Consider the following 19,634-nt stretch of genomic DNA (forward strand, 5'->3'; position numbering starts at 1 on the left):
ATTTAAGAATAACTTCTTCATTTCAAAGAGCATGCATGTCGTTAAACATGTCTATTTTATATATTTAGCAAATGAACAAAATGTGTTTGGCTGCAAATGCACCATCTACTGTACAAGTACTTCTCTAAACAGAGACAGGCTAGATTTTTCACCACAAACAGTAGTAGGTGATTTTTAATTTTAAAAATGATTGTTTTTTTTATTTTTATTACTTTAAGTCAGCTTTTTGGCGACCCTTTTAGTTTCAGCTTTAATTTTTATTTTTTGTAAATTTTTTATTTTAATAGAGTTAACCTTTTTTAGAGCTAAAACCGTATTTTTTCTGTTTTTGTTGTTTCTTTTTACAATGTTGTTTTTTTACATACCGGTCAATGTTCTACAATTACATAGAATTTTTAATAACCCTATCCCTATCATAGAAATACTTTAACAATTTTTTAAAATTGTTTAATTTTACCACTTGCCATCACTTGTTCATTTGGAATGGCTAAAAACATAAATATTTCTTTTCGTCCAAGTAATATAAAAAAGTATATACAATACAGTAATTACAATACAATATTATATACAGGCCATATTCATTTATTTATCACTGCATAACACACAATATAGTTTCTAAAAATTAAACATACGCAGTAAGTACACATAAAGTAAATACAATGTTATCCACACAAACAAAACAGAGCTTTATATTATTTTTTAATTACCGAAGTCTTTCAAACTCACTATCTGTGCAGAACATATTTAATTTTTTTTAGCGACTCTTTTAGTTTGAGGTAGTTTTACTTTTTTCCTTTATTGTGAATTTTTATTGTTAATTTAGTTAAAACATTTTTGGGTGAAGTTTTTGTCTTCCTTTTATTTTCATTATGTTTTACTAAAACAAACTTGCATCTTGGTATTTTCTAAAAACTAGTTTCTTCTTACATTGTTGTTGTTTTATTTTACATTCTGGCCAATGTTGTTCAATAACATAGTCCTTTTTATGACCCTGTCTCTCTCCCTATAATAGAAATAATTTAAAAATGTTAAAATACAGAAAATTTTTTTATTTCTTTAATTGTTTAATTTTACCACTTGCCACCACTTGTTCAGTTAGAATGGTTAAAACATATCTAACTTGTCTTTCAATAAATATAATAAAATGTGTGTACAATACAGTAATTACAATACAATATTATATAAAGCCATTTGATTGATCCCAAAATAAGAGTGAAGAGCAAAACAAAAACAAAGCAAAATAATAAAATAATAATAACAAATCTCTAAAATACCCTTTTATTTGTTTCTTTGATTATAGTACATCAGTAAATGGCTCATAAATGAGTGTTTAATTTAAAAAGCTTAACCTAAACTAATGTTTGTAACAACATATTTTACAAAAAACAACTTGCATCACATTTCAAGAAGAGAAAAAAAATGCAGCTTACATTCTGGAAAATACAATTATACATTATTATTTTTAACCTGCATGAGGTTTTAGTTTTCAGAAAGATGAAAGAAGACAATATGAAGAATGTTTTACTTTTTAAGAGGCAAATGAGAATTGGCTCCCACTGAATTTTATTGTAATTATGTGCCACAGAAAAAATAAAGCATGAACTGCACCTCTCGTTTATATTCTACAGAAGCACTCACTGTCTTGAATCTCTTCAGAGTCAGATAAAGTTTAGCATGTTGCACGGCATATCACACAATATAGTTTCTAAAAGTTAAACTCACATACAGTACAGTATATACAATATTATCCACAAAAATAAACAGAGCTTTAATTATTTTCTAATTACCAAAGTCTTTCAAAGTTGATATTTGTGCAGAACTCAAACTGCAGAATAAATAAATGAACAGAAACGTAGCTCCACGTAAACACTGCAAATTAGATCAGTTTGTCTCACTCAATTTGACACTTTTCTCCAAACTGAGGGCAATGCGTTTAACACAATTTAAACAGAAACTTATATACCCCAAATAGTATAATTATTTTCTGTAATTAAGTATTGCATTTCTATTGCAGGTATCACCAGCAAATTCATCAATACTTAATGTTCTCCACTAATGATATATTTAGCCACAAAACACTGCTATAATATACTATTGGAAAAACAATTTTTGATTTTGTATATTTCATATTCATCAAGCTTCTCCTCTACATAATACAATATTGTGTTGAACGTGTGTCTCAATATCTCTGCAGGATACTGCTAGAAATTGCAGAACACAGTCAAATTCCTGGGAGAGAAAAACAATAGGATCCCTATATGAAAAACGTAGTAGAAAGAACACAATGTAACACAAAATGCCTAATAGTGGACTGCACTGAACTCCCAGTCCAGTATTTGTCAAGCACAGATCGTGATTCATATGGTTAATTAGAGCAGCTCTTGTTTTTTGTGACTCTCTGTACTTCCTCCCTGTGGTTTTCTTTCCAGTCTATTCATTTCTCCTCAGTATACACCTTTCCTTATTATACTCGCTCTTTCTCCAGGGTCCTCGTTGTTGGTTGTTTTTGCAGTTGACACTTTTTTTATTCATGGCAAGTACAATTTAGTAAGTTGGGTTTCCTGTGTGGTGTGCATTACTGTTAACAGCAATGATTTACTTTGTCAGCATGCCATAGACTACAGTCAAGGGAAATATATTTAACATAAATGATATTTTTTTAAATGCACATGTATATATGTACATATATATGTTTGAACTTTCATTTTAGTTGTCTTTTATTAATTTTGTTTTAACTTTTAAAATGAATCCTCATTGCTCTTAACAAGTTTACAATGATACTAAAGCTTTTTTTAAGACGTTTTAATGATTTATGAAGGAATAATAATGCAATGTTTCATTATTTCATCTTCATTTACAAGCAGGGTATTTACATTTACTGTATATTTCACATCCCTTCTTTTTGTGCCTGTTGGTGGCATTTTCTCGACCTGCTGTTAAACTTAAACACATTTTTGTCATCCCTTTGTCCCGCCGTGGCGTCACACGTGATGGCAGTGGTCATTTTTAACTTTTACTCACTGTACATAATACTTAATACACATTCAACACCACCAATCAAATATTTGTTGTCATTAAGATTCATGTAAAAGCATTTTAAATGTTATAAAGGTTGTTTAAATGCTGCTCTTGAACTTAATCAAAGAAAGAATATTTTATCATAATCCAAAAAAAAAAATTGAAACATCAAATTTTTTTTAAACCAATCAGAGTCTCATCTCCCATTCCCTTTAAGAGTCAGCTGCATCACATTAACATATTTACATGATGGCCTTTGTAAGTGGAAAAAGAGAATGGAAAAAATTAACGCTTTACCAGCGAGAAAACAGTTTAACAGACCATTTGTACGAGGATAAAGAATGAGCCTCCTCCATTTGGCCTCTTTACTTTACTTTTACTTTTTACTTTACTGCATTACTTTTGTGGATAAACAAACTGTGTTGTTCACACTCCACTGATGGCATCCATTAGCCTACATATTTAATTTAGTTTGTAAAGTGCAAAGATTTGATACAAAACTATTTCTAAATTCAGTTCTAATTTCCAGCAAACAAATACATGAATAATTATGAAGTTTAGTAAAAAAAAAAAAAAAATTGTTGTCCCATATGATGTCCCATATGATGATGCATACATCTCTAAAACATGTCAGGTGGACAAATCTAAACTTGTTTTTATTAAAACAAATATAAATATGCATAAAATAAATAATACTAATAATAATATTAACATTGTAATAAAAATGCTAATTGTCTTGAATAAACTGAAAAAGCCTCCTGGTCATGTAGGTGTTTTATTTATATCATTCATTCATTAATTAAGTTTCTTTTCGGCTTAGTCCCTTTACTAACATGGGGTCGCCACAGCGCCTCAACTACCAACTTATCCAGCACATGTTTTACACAGCCGGTGCCTTTTCAGCCACAACTCATCACTGGGAAACATCCATACACACTCATTCCCACACATACACTACGGACAATTTTAGCCTACCCAATTCACCTATGCTACATGTTTTTGGACTTGAGGGGGTAACCGGAGCACTCGGAGGAAACCCGTAAGCACAGGGAGAACATGCAAACTCCACACAGAAATGCCAACTGACCCAGCCGAGGCTCAAACCAGCGACCTTCTTGCTGTGAGGTGAACTTGCTACCCACTGTGCCACTGTGCAGCCAACTATATTTATGTAGTAAATAATACTTTTTAAAACATTTTAATCCTTAATTTATTTCATATGTAAAGATATTTGTGTATTACTTTACATCTAGAGTGTATTAAGCGTTTGAACCTGCGTAGGCACATAACTAATGCGCTCTGCATTGGACTTTAGACCAGCTTTTACTATTTCAATAGCACAGTCTGTTTCAGTGTCTCAAAATAGTAACGTGCAAACAATGTGCCTTAAAACAATTAGTGATGCGCTGGTCTGAAAATAGAAACAAATCGCGCCAAACACACCTTGCGCCTTGTTGCACTCGGTGTATGATAGGACCCTAAGACTTCATAAACGAAAAATATTTTGTTATAATTTTTTTGTGAAGGATTGCATTATAATTACGTCTATTTAAAGAGTAATTACATTGTAAATAGTTTAAAGTTGTAAATAGTTTAAACATTTTCAGACAATGCAATATTAGTATTTAAGAAAATAAGAAATCAAAAGTAAAGAAATCAATATTTGGTACAATAACCATGATGTTTAGTGAGCCTGGTTTCTCTCGAGGTTTATGTGTCAATTGATGTGGTGAATTGGTAAAGTTTTGTTCCTCGCCACTGTCACCACTGGCTTGCTTGGTTTGGGACTTGTAGACTGCACAATGATGGATTTGCTCTTCAGTGTTTGGACTTTCGGAAGTAAAAAAATAATCCACACTAAACTGAACTTAATTTAACTTTAATTTCAAAAACTGGACTGGAAGATTCATTTGCAACTTACTAGAACTTCTATGTTAAGCTACATTTTAAAAACACTATAGAAATAAAGATTAATTTAATTTAGTCACAGCAAATAAAAACAGTCTGACATCTGTCACTCTCTGAATAAAACAAAACGCTGTCCAGGACAGTATTTTTATTCAAGAATTGGAATAAATGCTTTCAGACTTTATTAAACAGCATTTTAATCAAACTCGCACCTAATAAATCCAGTAACAGAATTTTCAAGTGTTTCTTTAAAGCGCTTCTTTTATAAATAAATAAATGTTTAGGAATGTTACTGAACTCAAGGTTTTGAATACTTTTGTGAGTGGATATTGCTATAGTGTCTCTTTCACTTTTACACATATTCACAGCAATAACTGTACAATATCAGTCAGCAAAAGGAAGCCACACAATGGAAAATGATTGGCCTTGTTCTTTGAGGAGAGTACATTTTCTTGTCATGCAAGTGTCCATGAACCAAACTGGCTTCCAGTAAAAGAAAAACCAGCGACGGCAGCTTTTCATTTACTGAGATATGTTACAAACCTACAGAAACGGTTATATTGACAAATTGCCTTTTCCAGCGCATTCACTCTGGTATACTCACCCCACCCGATCAAAGTGAAACCCCACAGGTATTTGGAGTCCGACAAGAAGGCCATGAAGATGAGACTGTGCAGGTACAAGCCCTCCACCAGGATCCAATAGTAGTTTGTAGCCAGGAAATAGATGAACAGCAAAACAGTCACTTTACATCCCATCTGAAAAAAAAAAAGGTTTCAAATAAATAGAGCCAAATGTTCCAAGTCATTCAGTAAATATACTGGCTGGGAAGCATTATTTTAGCTGTGACACTTATTTCCTAGTCTCAGTTGGAGGCCAGCAATGCTGAAATGTTTTGAAAACGGTTCTCAGTTGAGGTTACTCGGTTCAGAATGACATAAAAGAGAAGAGCAAAACAAATACAAAGCAAAATCCAAAAAACTAAGCAGATCTCTAAAATGTCCTCTCATTTGTTTCTTTAAATATACTACATCAGCGAATGGCTCATAAATGAACAGTAAAGAGTCTTTAATACAAAAGGCTTAACCAAAACTAAGGTTTAAAACCGTATTTTCTGAAGAACAACTTGCAGAGCATTTCAAAAAAAGAAGAAAATACAGCTTAAATTCTGGAAAATACAATTCTATTTAATTATTCTTAACCTGCATGAGGTTTTAGTCTAAAGGAAGATGAAAGAAGACAATATGAAGAATATTTTACTTTTTAAGAGGCAAATGAGAATTGGGTCCCACTGAATTTCCCTGTAATTATGTGCCACAGAAGGAATAAAGCATGAACTGCACCTCTCGTTTATATTCTACAGAAGCGCTCACTGTCTTAAATCTACCTTTAGAATAATTAGCTCACTAACTTCATTTAAGATGACATGTTGTCAGTATCAAATGACAGAAAGACTCTTTAGGACAGCAGAACCGTGACAAAATGACAAGCTTTCACTGCAGTCTGCATGGTATAGGTGAAACGCTGCACTTTAATGAGCTATTAGCTCAATGCCATGACAGATCTGTGTGGGTAATGACCATAAACCAATTCCAGACCAATGAACTGAATTAAAAGAGACTTCACATCACAAACCAAAACATTATCAAACCATACTGGTGAAGGATATTTCTCTCTATTTTATCCTTCTATAGATATTTTTCCTCAGGGACAATTATATAGCTGTTACACTGAAAATATCCTGTAAAGTAATCAAAACATAAATGGGTTCAATGTAGTGACCAACAAATCAAAACTCCTTTTAACAATGGCTTTGCCTAGCTTTTCCCTTGGTATTCTCCCAGACAACATTTTATTTTTAGCTATTATTGAAGGGCAAATTCATGCAGGGTATTTGTTTTTCAATCAGTTGTAGGTGGATGATGTGTTAATAATGATAATTTTTTTTGAAAGGCCTTTTGAGGAAAATCAAAAGAATAAATCCTCGCGAGAGCGAATACCCCCCATGCGGTTGATATACGCCGCCGCGCTGTCCGTCCTGACCAGCACGTGCTGCTGCTCCAGCACTGGAAGAAAAAAAAAAAACGGTGGAGAGCGAGGAACCTTCAATATTCTCTATTAAATAAATATCATATATTTGACTAGACAACACCCTCTGAACATTTTTATTGGCTTAAAGGTGCAGTAGGTGATCTGCCAGAACGCCATGCCTCATTAAGTCATGAATGTGCACCGAATAGATGACGATAACCAACCTTATATACTGTACACTATATCATGTCTTTCACCAGTTAGAAAACTCTATGAAGAAACACACTTCGTCCAGTAGTGGTTGACAGGCCAGTGGGTGCAGGAATTATATTTCCCCAAAACAGGCATTGGGGTAAAGTTGGTTTTATATTCCTATGTTTAGACTTTTTCCTTAATAATATAATACCTACACGCTATTTTAGACTGAATATTCAAAGGAACGTTAGAGTGAGAGTGTGTCACAGTTAGTCACTGTTCAAAACTGAACAAACATAAATCAAACTTAAAAACACAGTAAAGCTGGTTTGGAAGAAGAGCGCTACTTACTTATGCTTTGTCATTCAACTAAATAAAAATCAGATCAGAAAAAAGGGAGTGCTAAAAACTGAAATACTCTGACATCGTTTTACATTACACTTACGTTACACCAAGGCAAGGAGTGACTTTTCATTTTCAATTGTGTTTGCTGAACCTTGTATATAGATTGTTTTTTCACTTGAACTTGAACATTCCCTTTTACACTTGAACAACTAAATGTATGCTTAGGTGTAATTAACTGACTATGTTATCAATGCTGTAAAAGATACCCCATGAACTTGAAAATAGTCAATCTTTTGATGGACATTTTCAGTGCCTAAAAAGCTCCCCCCATATAAACCCATTCATAAACAAGAACACAATTAATATAAGCTTTGCGTTACTAAAATAGTTTTAAAACATACCAGTCTAAAAGAAATACTTCAGCCATGGTGTCATTGTTTGGATCAGGGGTAGGGAACCTATGGTTCGGGAGCCACATGTGGCTCTTTGACCAAAAATATGTGGCTCTCAAGCTGTCTCTCTTCAATAATTTTCCAATTTTTAAAAATATAACTGTTACTAGAAATCAGTTTCCAATTGAAAATACAAATACAATTTCCTTTATATTGTGTTTTCAACAGAAAAATGGAAGTTTCAACCAATGCGCATAATATGATGCTGTGGTTTAACTTGAATCGCGACAACAATAAAGGACAAGTTATATTTCTCACATTCCTATGGTAACCACATTCATTCATCCATTTATTCATTTTCTTTTCGACTTAGTCCCTTTATTAATCCAAGGTTGCCACAGCAGAATGAACAACGAACTTATCCTGCACATGTTTTAAGCAGCAAATGCCCTTCCAGCTGCGACCCATCTCTGGGAAATATGGTAATCTCACCCACGTAAATTCAAACATTCAGTGGCAATGGCTAAAAAATAAAAATCTGTAAAACGGTCCTTTCGTCATACATTGTAATGTGTCATTTTTGTTTTTTGAGTTGTGCATGGACATAAATAAAGGTTTTGTGTATAAAAAAAGTTTTTGTTATACACACACCCCATATGGCTCTTTAAAAAATGCATTTGATAAAAAAAATCTGAAATGGCTCTTTGCTAAAAAAAAAAAAAAAAGATTCCTGACCCCTGCTTTAGATCAAGGTTTTGAACTGCATAACGCCATTGCCCTCCAGTGTGCAAAAGTAACTCTGATATAGATTAAGGATTTAGAAAAGTTTTGATTCTAAATTTTTGGCAGGAGCCCTTCGAAAAACAATCTTTCTTTTTATGGATACAAGGCCACGTTGGTCTTTTAGAAAGCTTGCAGATACAGAGTTTGCCTAATGTGTATCTCTCGGTCAGCTGTTGGCCATTAGACAAACATTTTTTAGTCTTAAGCTTTACCCAGAATATAAAAATACAAGAAAATACAGTGAGATCCTTTGCTTTAATCATTACAATCAAAATGTGAAGAGACTTTTAGCTAGCACAACAAAAATCACCTACTGCACATTTAAAGGTGTAATTCTACCACAGGAATTGAAGTGCTGAGACAGAGAGTAAACTCTAATGTAGAGATTAATAAATAAAATGTTACAGCAATAATAAAAAAAAAGCAAAAGTGAAAAAGTGGTATATTGATTAATGTATATTATTATTAATAAATAATAATAAAGTTGAATCTGTGTTTAAGAAAAGTCAATTTAAGGCAAGTCATTTCACTCGTCAACCATCTTTGAAACACCTCTCAGGTAGTATAGTTTGGAGTTCTGTCTGAATGGGGAAACATCAAATTTTCCAAAACTGCTTGCCAAGCTTACGATTGAATTTCATATTAGAAATCCCTGCTGAAAAATCCAGCTTAAACCAGCCTAGGCTGGTTGGCTGGTTTTAGCTGGTTGACCAGGCTGGTTTTAGAGGGGTTTTGGCCATTTCCAGGCTGGTTTCCAGCCATTTCCAGCCTGGTCTTTGCTGGTTACCCTTTTCCCCATTCAAAAATATACAAGTGACATGTTGTGTGTATTCTATAGTCTTTGGTTTCAGTGCCTACATTAAATAATGATCTTAACTTCATCACTTTTTAGAGTAAAAGTGAAATGACATGCATGTCTTTGCTCTTTCTGTGTACCAAGTTCTTTGTTTCACAGGGTCTTCAGGCTGGGTCAAGGACAGTGGACTGTTAATGAGTGACCATGACAGCAGCAACACTGATTTCATAGCTTGTTAGACGTTTAAAGTTAATTCAGTTTATAAAAAAGCTGTTTCCTTTTTTAGAAATTACCAAACAAGAATATTATAACTGTCTGAAAATACATGCAATGTGAATCTTGGTGCACAGCAGGTGGGGAGGACGACCAAGATCAAACCAAAGGTGATATCGGTCTGAGATGACGCCAGAAGAACAAAACATGCTGGTGAAGCCAGCGGGAGCCAACTGATCCCCAGACTGGGCTCTGAGGCCTGAGGTGGAGCTAGGGGGAGGCAGAAATCTGGATATGGTTAAAATCTTGAAGATGGGCAGAATAGCCAGCAATGAAGAAGACTTGGATTTGGACAAGATTAATGGAGCAGGATTACTACCAGATTAGTCTCAATTTGGGTTGGAATGTTGAAGGAGGAAAAGTTTTGAAAGTTGTAAAGTGGCTCATTCTCATTTCCCTGTGACAGACTGATACAAACAACAGCCAGATAAGTAGAATTGGGCTAGAGCAGCTGTAGCTAAAAGGCACTGTTGTCTGTTCCTACTGCATTGTTTTCAGTAGAAGTTACGAAAGACATTTAAAGAATGAGTGATTAAATCCCAAATGTTTTCTTAATGAAAAAAACTAAGTAGCTTATGGCTTCTAGCTTCTAGCCGCAGAGAAGAGTTTGTGTGTCTCACTGACTTACACATACACTAACAGTAATAGAAGTGGAGAGGGGGAAGAAGCCAAAGTACAGGGAGCTGCTTGGGAAATGTAACCTGTGACGCAGTTCAATCTTCACCTGCATTAGGTCAGGAATTGGAGCAGGACTCTTCGACAGCTCAGACAGCAGGTGATCAGTCAAGTTAAAGCTTTGGCCAAGGTGGTTTGCCTGGTGTCTTATCTCCTTGGAACTAAAACCTCTAAAACTTCTCCAACAGGCCTAGATCTTTCAAAAAGTCCTTTTTTGTATATATATATACACACACTGTAAGAATTGAAATATTGCAAATATTCTGATATCTTTGACAATTCAAAACATGAGCTGAAAACAGAGACTGGTAACTTCACAACTCAGCAAGGGGAATGCGGGAAAAACCAGTTCCTGCTGCATTTGCATCTGAGTTTGCTTCATCCCCCCAACTCACACATATGGTCATTTCAATGTTTGAATGTTCTAGAATTAACCAAACTGACTTTAACTATCATGTTTGATATCATTTGAAATGTCTCAGTGCGATTGGTACAATGGTCTCATTCTCTCAGAAATAGACATAATCAGAACAACAAATATATAACTTCAGGCATCTTTTGATCCACTGTGAGGGGTGTGACACTAAGTGTGAATGCCTTTTGTTATACATTCACACCCCCTTCCTTGAGGGAATTCTTGGATTATTTAAGGTAAGGGTTGAGAAAAACTCAGGGCGATTCTGCCTACCCAGATCAGCCCATAACATGGAGCTTAGGCTCCATGTTATGTAAAATTTACACGTTATGTAAAAAGTCAGGAATGCATCTTTTAATCTTGGATTTATCTTTGATAATTTGATGTTTTGTATTGATCGTTTATGAATTGACTGATTGAATTGGCATAATACCTGACTAATAAATTGTTATGTTTTGAACTATTCAAACCTCGTGTTATTATCACTGATAAATGTTGTTGTCCATAGCACTACAAGCCACTGTACAGGTTAGTAACGGACTAAAACATGTTAGACGGAGCAGCGTGGCACGCTATTCAATGTTGTTAGAGATCCGACTAACAAATTGCCATTATTTCATGTATACTTGGACTGTAAAAGGCCAACTATTTAGAACAACAAAATATTGTTGAAACTACTTTAAATGTGGATATTTAGGCCTTCATCTACAATAGTATAATCCTGCGCGATTATTATTAAAATACTCTGTCTTGAATTAGTAGATAACAGATCTATGGGGACCACATAAAAATCTCCTAAATTGAGTAAGTAGTGTTCTGCCTTCTTAGGAGAGTGGTTAATCGCCTCTGTTTAATGACCAAGACTGACAAGCTTGTAGTAAGAGATTGTATACCCGGCCGGTGCAAGACTCGAGATGCTATCGGAATCTGAGTAAATGAAAATAAGGTATAATAACAAATCAAAAGAATATTCAATCATAATCTAAAATAATGTGAAAGGAAACAAAAAAATCTTATCAATGTTTTATAATTGGAGTCAGATAAAACGAGGATAAACATATTAATATTCTAAACCATCTCATACTAAAATTGGAGTCAGATATGAGTTAAGTTTAATATATATCAACATTGTGCACTGGAAAGACCGAACATGCAGTGAACCTTCATCCACCATTGGATACCGTCATTGGACCAACTGGCTGGACCCTACAAAATGGTGACCCATCTCCGTGATCTCCCAACTCAGGCGAGTTACGTCTTTCCAGCACAAAATGGATTTATATCAACCAAGAGGTTTGGATCTTCTATTCTATCTTCAGCTGCTGTGGTAAGTCAATTCTTCTTTGCCTATTAGAAATGTTGAGGGAAAGCTGGACGCACCCTTTATAAACACATTGATAGAATGAGTCGGAAATGCTCAAAAATGTTAGACCGGAATGCGTTATCCGGTGGGGTTGAGAATTAGACAAAACCACTTTGATTATCAGGGACATGATAGCAGCAGTATAGATAAATGCCATCCCTTGCTCTGAAATCTCTTTGTCTGCTAGGCAGCAAGAGTTGAAGCTTAAAATTGGAATAACATCATCCAAATTATATTCTGGGACTCAGTGGAGAGTTATAAATTAGATCCTAAAAGTTTAAATCAAAAACTATCATTGTTTTAAATCTACTGTTTTATAAAAAAGAGAAAAATGGAAAAAAGGAAAACAGAAAAAAATGGTTTAAGATTTAAAAACAATTGTAAACTTTTAAATTGGATTAATAACAACAGTCTGTTTAAGGCATTTGCATGTGAAAAATAAAGGTGAGCAGAACAGAATGATTTGATTGCAAAAAGACAAATAAGCTCTAATGAAAACTCTGCCTTTACAAATCAGAAATTTGCCATTTAAATTTAATGGTGATAAATTCAAATATGATGCTGATCAACTACACTGTAATCCCGAATAAGTTGACAAAACTCAAAAAAATTTGAGGCAATCAGTTATGTCAAATTTTTTAAGTTATGAAATTATCTATTTTAAGTGAACAGAAACATTCAACTAACTTAAAATACCCAAGTTACTGAAATTATACATTTTAATTGCAATTAACTTAATTATTTTAATTTTTCCAAACTTTAAATACTTAGTCACCCAGCTCATACATTTTAATACCAATTAACTTAATTGCTTTAATTTCTTTCAACTTTAAATACTTAAATCACCCAGCTGATAGCATTTTTTACTCATTAAGGTTAATTAAGATAAACGAATTTTAAGGATTTAAGTTAATAGAGCTCAATTCAATTAATTAGTTACAGCATTAGGGTTTACAGTGTAAAATATCCACTATACTTTAATTTAATCTCAAAACAGACTAAATATAAAAGAAATTCTAAGATTTTAACTTTAAATCAGCCCTTAGACCTCCTGATGGCTCAAACCTTTTCATATTCAAATGTCCTGACAGAGAGCAGAGAAATCTCACCTCAGTGATAATAAGATGCTCAGAATGTGTTTGCTGTATTTGCATAAAACAATCTGACCCTTTTGTTCTCCATGCAACTTACAAGCAAACACAACCCTGATCACAAGATAAAAGCATTAAGCTAAAATGCACTGTTGTTCTAAAAACACTCTCCAGAGACCAGATATAATTAAATTTTAATATTTACTATTTTAATATAATATAATTACATTAGGAATAAACAATAATGAACATTATATTATAATCGCCAATCATGGCACTAAAGACTAAAGATGAAACATCTTTCACCTTGAGGAGGTTCGCTTTCTTTATGCTTAAGGAAAACACTGACAGAACTACTATAGCATAACTGATTGTAAACCAATAAAATCCTCGCTGAAAAACACCACCTACAATTAAAATTTGATCAGAGAATTAAGCTCACCAGAAAAAACATAATGAAAGGGGGATGGATATGATAACATTCAGAGTTACCAAAGTTTTTATGGGTCAAAAGATCTAAGAATCTGTGAGTCACACCATAAAATGACAACCGTTAAGCAGAGAACACCAAAAGGGTGAAATGATTTCTGCCAACAGATCTGACTGTTAATGAGAGCAAAAATGAACTATGGGTATCGGCCCATTAGATTGTGAACTGAAATTAATGAAAAATCATTGATTGATTCAGAAAAATGTCCCCAGCGGAACTGGGAGATAATGCTCAGAATACAGCAGACTGTGTAAACAGGTGTTACACACTCACAATATGCTGAAATCAACGACAGCAATTCAGATCTGACCAGCAACATCATGTGGCTTCCAGAATTAATATTGCAAGATGATGCATTAACATTAATTCCACATGATTGAATTTGAAACTGATGAAAATTCTAAAAATGGTTCTCTCTGCTTTTGTTCTCATCTTAGGCGGACCAATAACAAAGAACACTCCAGATCCGGTCCACATCAAACAAATACAAATGAGGGCAACAAAAGGTTAGGCCATAACCTGAGGCCAAAAGTCTTCCATCTTGCATCTCAAAGCAAGAACCCCTGTGGTGCTAACACCTCACCTGCAGTGAGTCCTCTGAAAAAAGTCTTTGATCAGTCATCAGAATAACAATTATCCACAGCTGATCTTATCAATGGATTCAGCACTGTAGGAGGCTTTGTGATTTCACAAAACATCTTACTTCAACTAAGATGTAAATTATTATATGTTAAATTAAACAGAGACATGAAAGATCTCATAGTTAAAATCTTCCCAAATTGCTTAATAGCAATGGGACTAAAACCCTGGTTACCTAGAGGCGATAAAGAACTTTACTGCATTGTTCCTGCAAAGACCAATAGCAACAGACTCTATTGTCACGAATCCTGGTGGCATTTTTAAATTTGTTTTTATACTATACACATGTTAAACCACATGTCCTGTATGAAAATGGAATTAACTATGTTGAAATTCATGATATTTGTTTCTTTGATCTCCAAAAGTAGAAAACTCTGCTATCCCCTGTATAGCTGCAGTTTGAACTACAAACAGGAGTATGGAGTGTGATAATTAAATTAACCATGAAAATGCATTTTTTACAGGATCCAGCTTTGAACATTGCACCTTAACATGCTCCGTAAAAGATATTATATGGAATCAATTTGAGCCGGAACACACCTCATGTTCACATTCTTATGCTGGCTCCCTGTTAAACAGGACTAAAATTTTGCAACACAATTATAAAAGTTGATTACCATTGTTCGGAGCATTACACTGACACATAGCCACAGGTAAACCCAGGCACATAGATAACACCTTAGTCTTCAAAGACCCGGAAGCCAAATTTCCTTAATTAAGATCTTTTGTCCATGTTTATACAAACAAAACACATTAGCCTCACACACATAGAACAGAATAATTAATCTGATGACAGACGAGACAACAAACACCCTCTGACACCCTCTGTCAGCTGAAAAGAAATTACACATTTGCATGGCTTTGACAACAAATTGATGGTATAAAACTTCAATAGAGGCGAACTTGCCGATAAATTTAAGGATAGATACACTGACTGTTATGAGGATGGTTGACAAACCAGAGGGCCCCTGGTTTTCCAATCTATCACCAATAACAGGTATAAGTGCTAAAGTGATTAAAATTAAACTGAAGTGAGGACACATCTTATAATCACTAGGACATTTAAATTTGACAAATACCATCAATTGTGTTCAAGCCCCCCCACACGCACATAAACACACACACACACACACAAACACACACACACACACACACACACACACACACACACACACACACACACACACACACACACACACACACACACACACACACACACACACACACACACACCACACAACATACACACACAAACACACACATTATTATAGATATACCTTCATAATTATGGTTAAATAATGTGATTACTATCATGTATGACAAATATCTTCACGTTTTTTTCATTTTGAAAATGAATGTCATTTATTTGAATGTATTGTCATGATGATATGTTTTATGATGCATACTGCCTGTTATACTGTTTTAATAAGTTGCACTGACCTTTTGATAGCTTTACCTTGAGTAATTCAAACCAAGAATATTTAATATTCTCCCTATCATTATACCCCATCTCAGTGGTGACAAAGAATTATCTGTTTTTGATTGGACCATTTAAACAGATTGAAAGAGACCTGAGACCAGTTGTACGACTCGCACTTGCTGACTTTTATGCTTTGATCATATATTTTATGCTTAACCTCATGACTTTCTCCAATGCAGAATGACACAAGTTCATAACTGTTCAATCGCTGAGCCATCAAGTTTCTGTTTAGGTGTCCGAGAGAAGGCAGTGTATACACACTGTAGACCCCCACATGCCGATGTCTGCATATCTGGAGGTGACCAGATTCATCAGAAGAAGCAGACTATGAGAAGCCCACATGACGTGGACACTTTTGTCAGGGGAAGGACACAGTGGAAGCTATGAAGGCCTGTATGGACTGAATGAGCAGTGCATTCGGGTCAGGCTCATCAACAGAGGTGAAAACGAGCCTGGACCTGTTTAGCTACCTGCTGAACACGACCTACAACTGAAAATGCTGCAGAGACTGTCTTGAATTGCCCCTAAACGACCTCAACAAGGATACATAGTGACCCCATGGACACATTTATATCTGACCCACGGGATCAAATGGGGGTTATCTGTAAGAATTGAAATATTGCAAATATTCTGATATCTTTGACAATTCAAAACATGAGCTGAAAACAGAGACTGGTAACTTCACAACTCAGCAAGGGGAATGCGGGAAAAACCAGTTCCTGCTGCATTTGCATCTGAGTCTGCTTCATCCCCCCAACTCACACATATGGTCATTTCAATGTTTGAATGTTCTAGAATTAACCAAACTGACTTTAACTATCATGTTTGATATCATTTGAAATGTCTCAGTGCGATTGGTACAATGGTCTCATTCTCTCAGAAATAGACATAATCAGAACAACAAATATATAACTTCAGGCATCTTTTGATCCACTGTGAGGGGTGTGACACTAAGTGTGAATGCTTTTTGTTATACATTCACACCCCCTTCCTTGAGGGAATTCTTGGATTATTTAAGGTAAGGGTTGAGAAAAACTCAGGGCGATTCTGCCTACCCAGATCAGCCCATAACATGGAGCTTAGGCTCCATGTTATGTAAAATTTACACGTTATGTAAAAAGTCAGGAATGCATCTTTTAATCTTGGATTTATCTTTGATAATTTGATGTTTTGTATTGATCGTTTATGAATTGACTGATTGAATTGGCATAATACCTGACTAATAAATTGTTATGTTTTGAACTATTCAAACCTCGTGTTATTATCACTGATAAATGTTGTTGTCCATAGCACTACAAGCCACTGTACAGGTTAGTAACGGACTAAAACATGTTAGACGGAGCAGCGTGGCACGCTATTCAATGTTGTTAGAGATCCGACTAACAAATTGCCATTATTTCATGTATACTTGGACTGTAAAAGGCCAACTATTTAGAACAACAAAATATTGTTGAAACTACTTTAAATGTGGATATTTAGGCCTTCATCTACAATAGTATAATCCTGCGCGATTATTATTAAAATACTCTGTCTTGAATTAGTAGATAACAGATCTATGGGGACCACATAAAAATCTCCTAAATTGAGTAAGTAGTGTTCTGCCTTCTTAGGAGAGTGGTTAATCGCCTCTGTTTAATGACCAAGACTGACAAGCTTGTAGTAAGAGATTGTATACCCGGCCGGTGCAAGACTCGAGATGCTATCGGAATCTGAGTAAATGAAAATAAGGTATAATAACAAATCAAAAGAATATTCAATCATAATCTAAAATAATGTGAAAGGAAACAAAAAAATCTTATCAATGTTTTATAATTGGAGTCAGATAAAACGAGGATAAACATATTAATATTCTAAACCATCTCATACTAAAATTGGAGTCAGATATGAGTTAAGTTTAATATATATCAACATTGTGCACTGGAAAGACCGAACATGCAGTGAACCTTCATCCACCATTGGATACCGTCATTGGACCAACTGGCTGGACCCTACACACACACACACACGCACACACACACACACGCACACACGCACACACGCACACACGCACACACACACACGCACACACACACACACACACACACACACACACACACACACACACACACACACACACACACACATATACACACACTTTTTTATAAAATAAATTACACTTCTATTTTTCTGAGTATGCATTAACTTGTTTAAAACAGGAAAGCCAACTACCATATCATAAAGTTACTATTACAATTTTGAATAAAGTTTGCTTACAATGGTTTCCACAAAATTATTCAGCTGAACAGTTTTTTATGTTTATGAGAACAAATAAGCATAATATAATATAACATAATATAACATAATATAACATAATATAATATAATATAATATAATATAATATAATATAATATAATATAATATAATATAATATAATATAATATAATATAATATAATATAATATAATATTTATTTATTCATTTCGTTTATTTAACCAGGAGATCACATTGAGACAGTACTGTCTCTTCTTCCGGTGAGACCAGGTCAAGATGGCAGACGGCACATAAAGTTTCACATAAAAATTACAAAAGACAATACCACAAAGTACAAAATTACCATTCGTATAAAGGTCAGACCATAAAAAACAATTAAAAGGATCCTTTATGTTGCACAGAAAATGTTTAAAAGTACTCAGAGTCAGAAGTGTGTCAGTGTGATTAAGCTGATTTTGCAGGTCATTTTAAGCCCTATGAGCATAAAAAGAAAAAGCATGTTTGCCAAGTTCTAACAATACCCTTGGGACTGTTAAACAAATACAGGAACCAAATCTAGTGTGTTTGTTATTTATGTAAAATGTTATCAAATTAAAAAGATGGGATGGTAGTTTACCTAACAGAGCCTGGAAAGTAAATAATCACAAATGTAACTTTCTCCTTTGATATAGAGATAAAGAATGGTACAAAATACAGTGATGCATCTGTGAGTTTGCACCTGTAACAAAGTGTATTATTGCATGATAAACAGAATCTTGTTTTCTAAGTAGAGTAGTGGTTGCATGCGTATATAGATGATGGCCATAATCAATTATAGACAAAAATACTCTCTACTAATGTCTTACAGGCCTTATAAGGAAATCTATATAATATAATATAATATAATATAATATAATATAATATAATATAATATAATATAAAAAGACATTATGAAAATCTAACTGAACCATCGAATGTATGTCTGTCTTGACAACGGATTTTATGAAAGTGTTTTAAAAGGAAGTAAGAATTTTAACAGTTTCCGTGAGAGAAATTTCTTCATTTTGCCTTTTGAACATGATCAATATTAATGATTGGGAGGTCAAAAGATGTCTTGCTTAAAGTTTCACACTGACTCTGGTTGCAAAATATCTAATCAAAAAAAGAAATGGGTTCTTTAAAAACCCTCTAAAAAATTCAATGAGACTGAAGCCAAGGAGAAAAGAAATTAAAGAGAAAAGTTTCTACACCATATTTAACTTGATTCCAGAAAGTGTTACTGTCTCTCTTGAGTCAGTCCATTTAGTTTTAAATGCCTCTTATAAAGCATTTATTTTGCCTGTCACTAGCAATTGTACTATAATAGCTGTAAAATTGAAAGCAATTCAACTGAAACAAAACAAAATATTCCTTACACTACAACAAGCAACTAATGCTATAATATTTTTAGCTCCATTATCAATTTTGCTTCCAATGTATTAAAGCCAAATTACTTTAAAAAAACTAATTTAC

At 34.1% G+C, this 19,634-nt stretch overlaps 1 protein-coding gene across 6 annotated transcripts in view; it reads right to left on the bottom strand.

The window, feature by feature from the left end:
* pth2ra (parathyroid hormone 2 receptor a) overlaps window positions 1-19,634 on the bottom strand; it is a 199,896-nt gene that overhangs the window by 67,551 nt on the left and 112,711 nt on the right. For all 6 annotated transcript variants that reach the window (XM_073911588.1, XM_073911590.1, NM_131377.1 and 3 more), the window contains 1 exon segment: window positions 5,531-5,684. In XM_073911588.1, the coding sequence (XP_073767689.1) occupies window positions 5,531-5,684 (154 nt within the window).

The sequence above is a fragment of the Danio rerio genome, chromosome 9 (assembly GCF_049306965.1).
Source record: "Danio rerio strain Tuebingen ecotype United States chromosome 9, GRCz12tu, whole genome shotgun sequence".
Classification (NCBI taxonomy): Eukaryota; Metazoa; Chordata; class Actinopteri; order Cypriniformes; family Danionidae; genus Danio; species Danio rerio.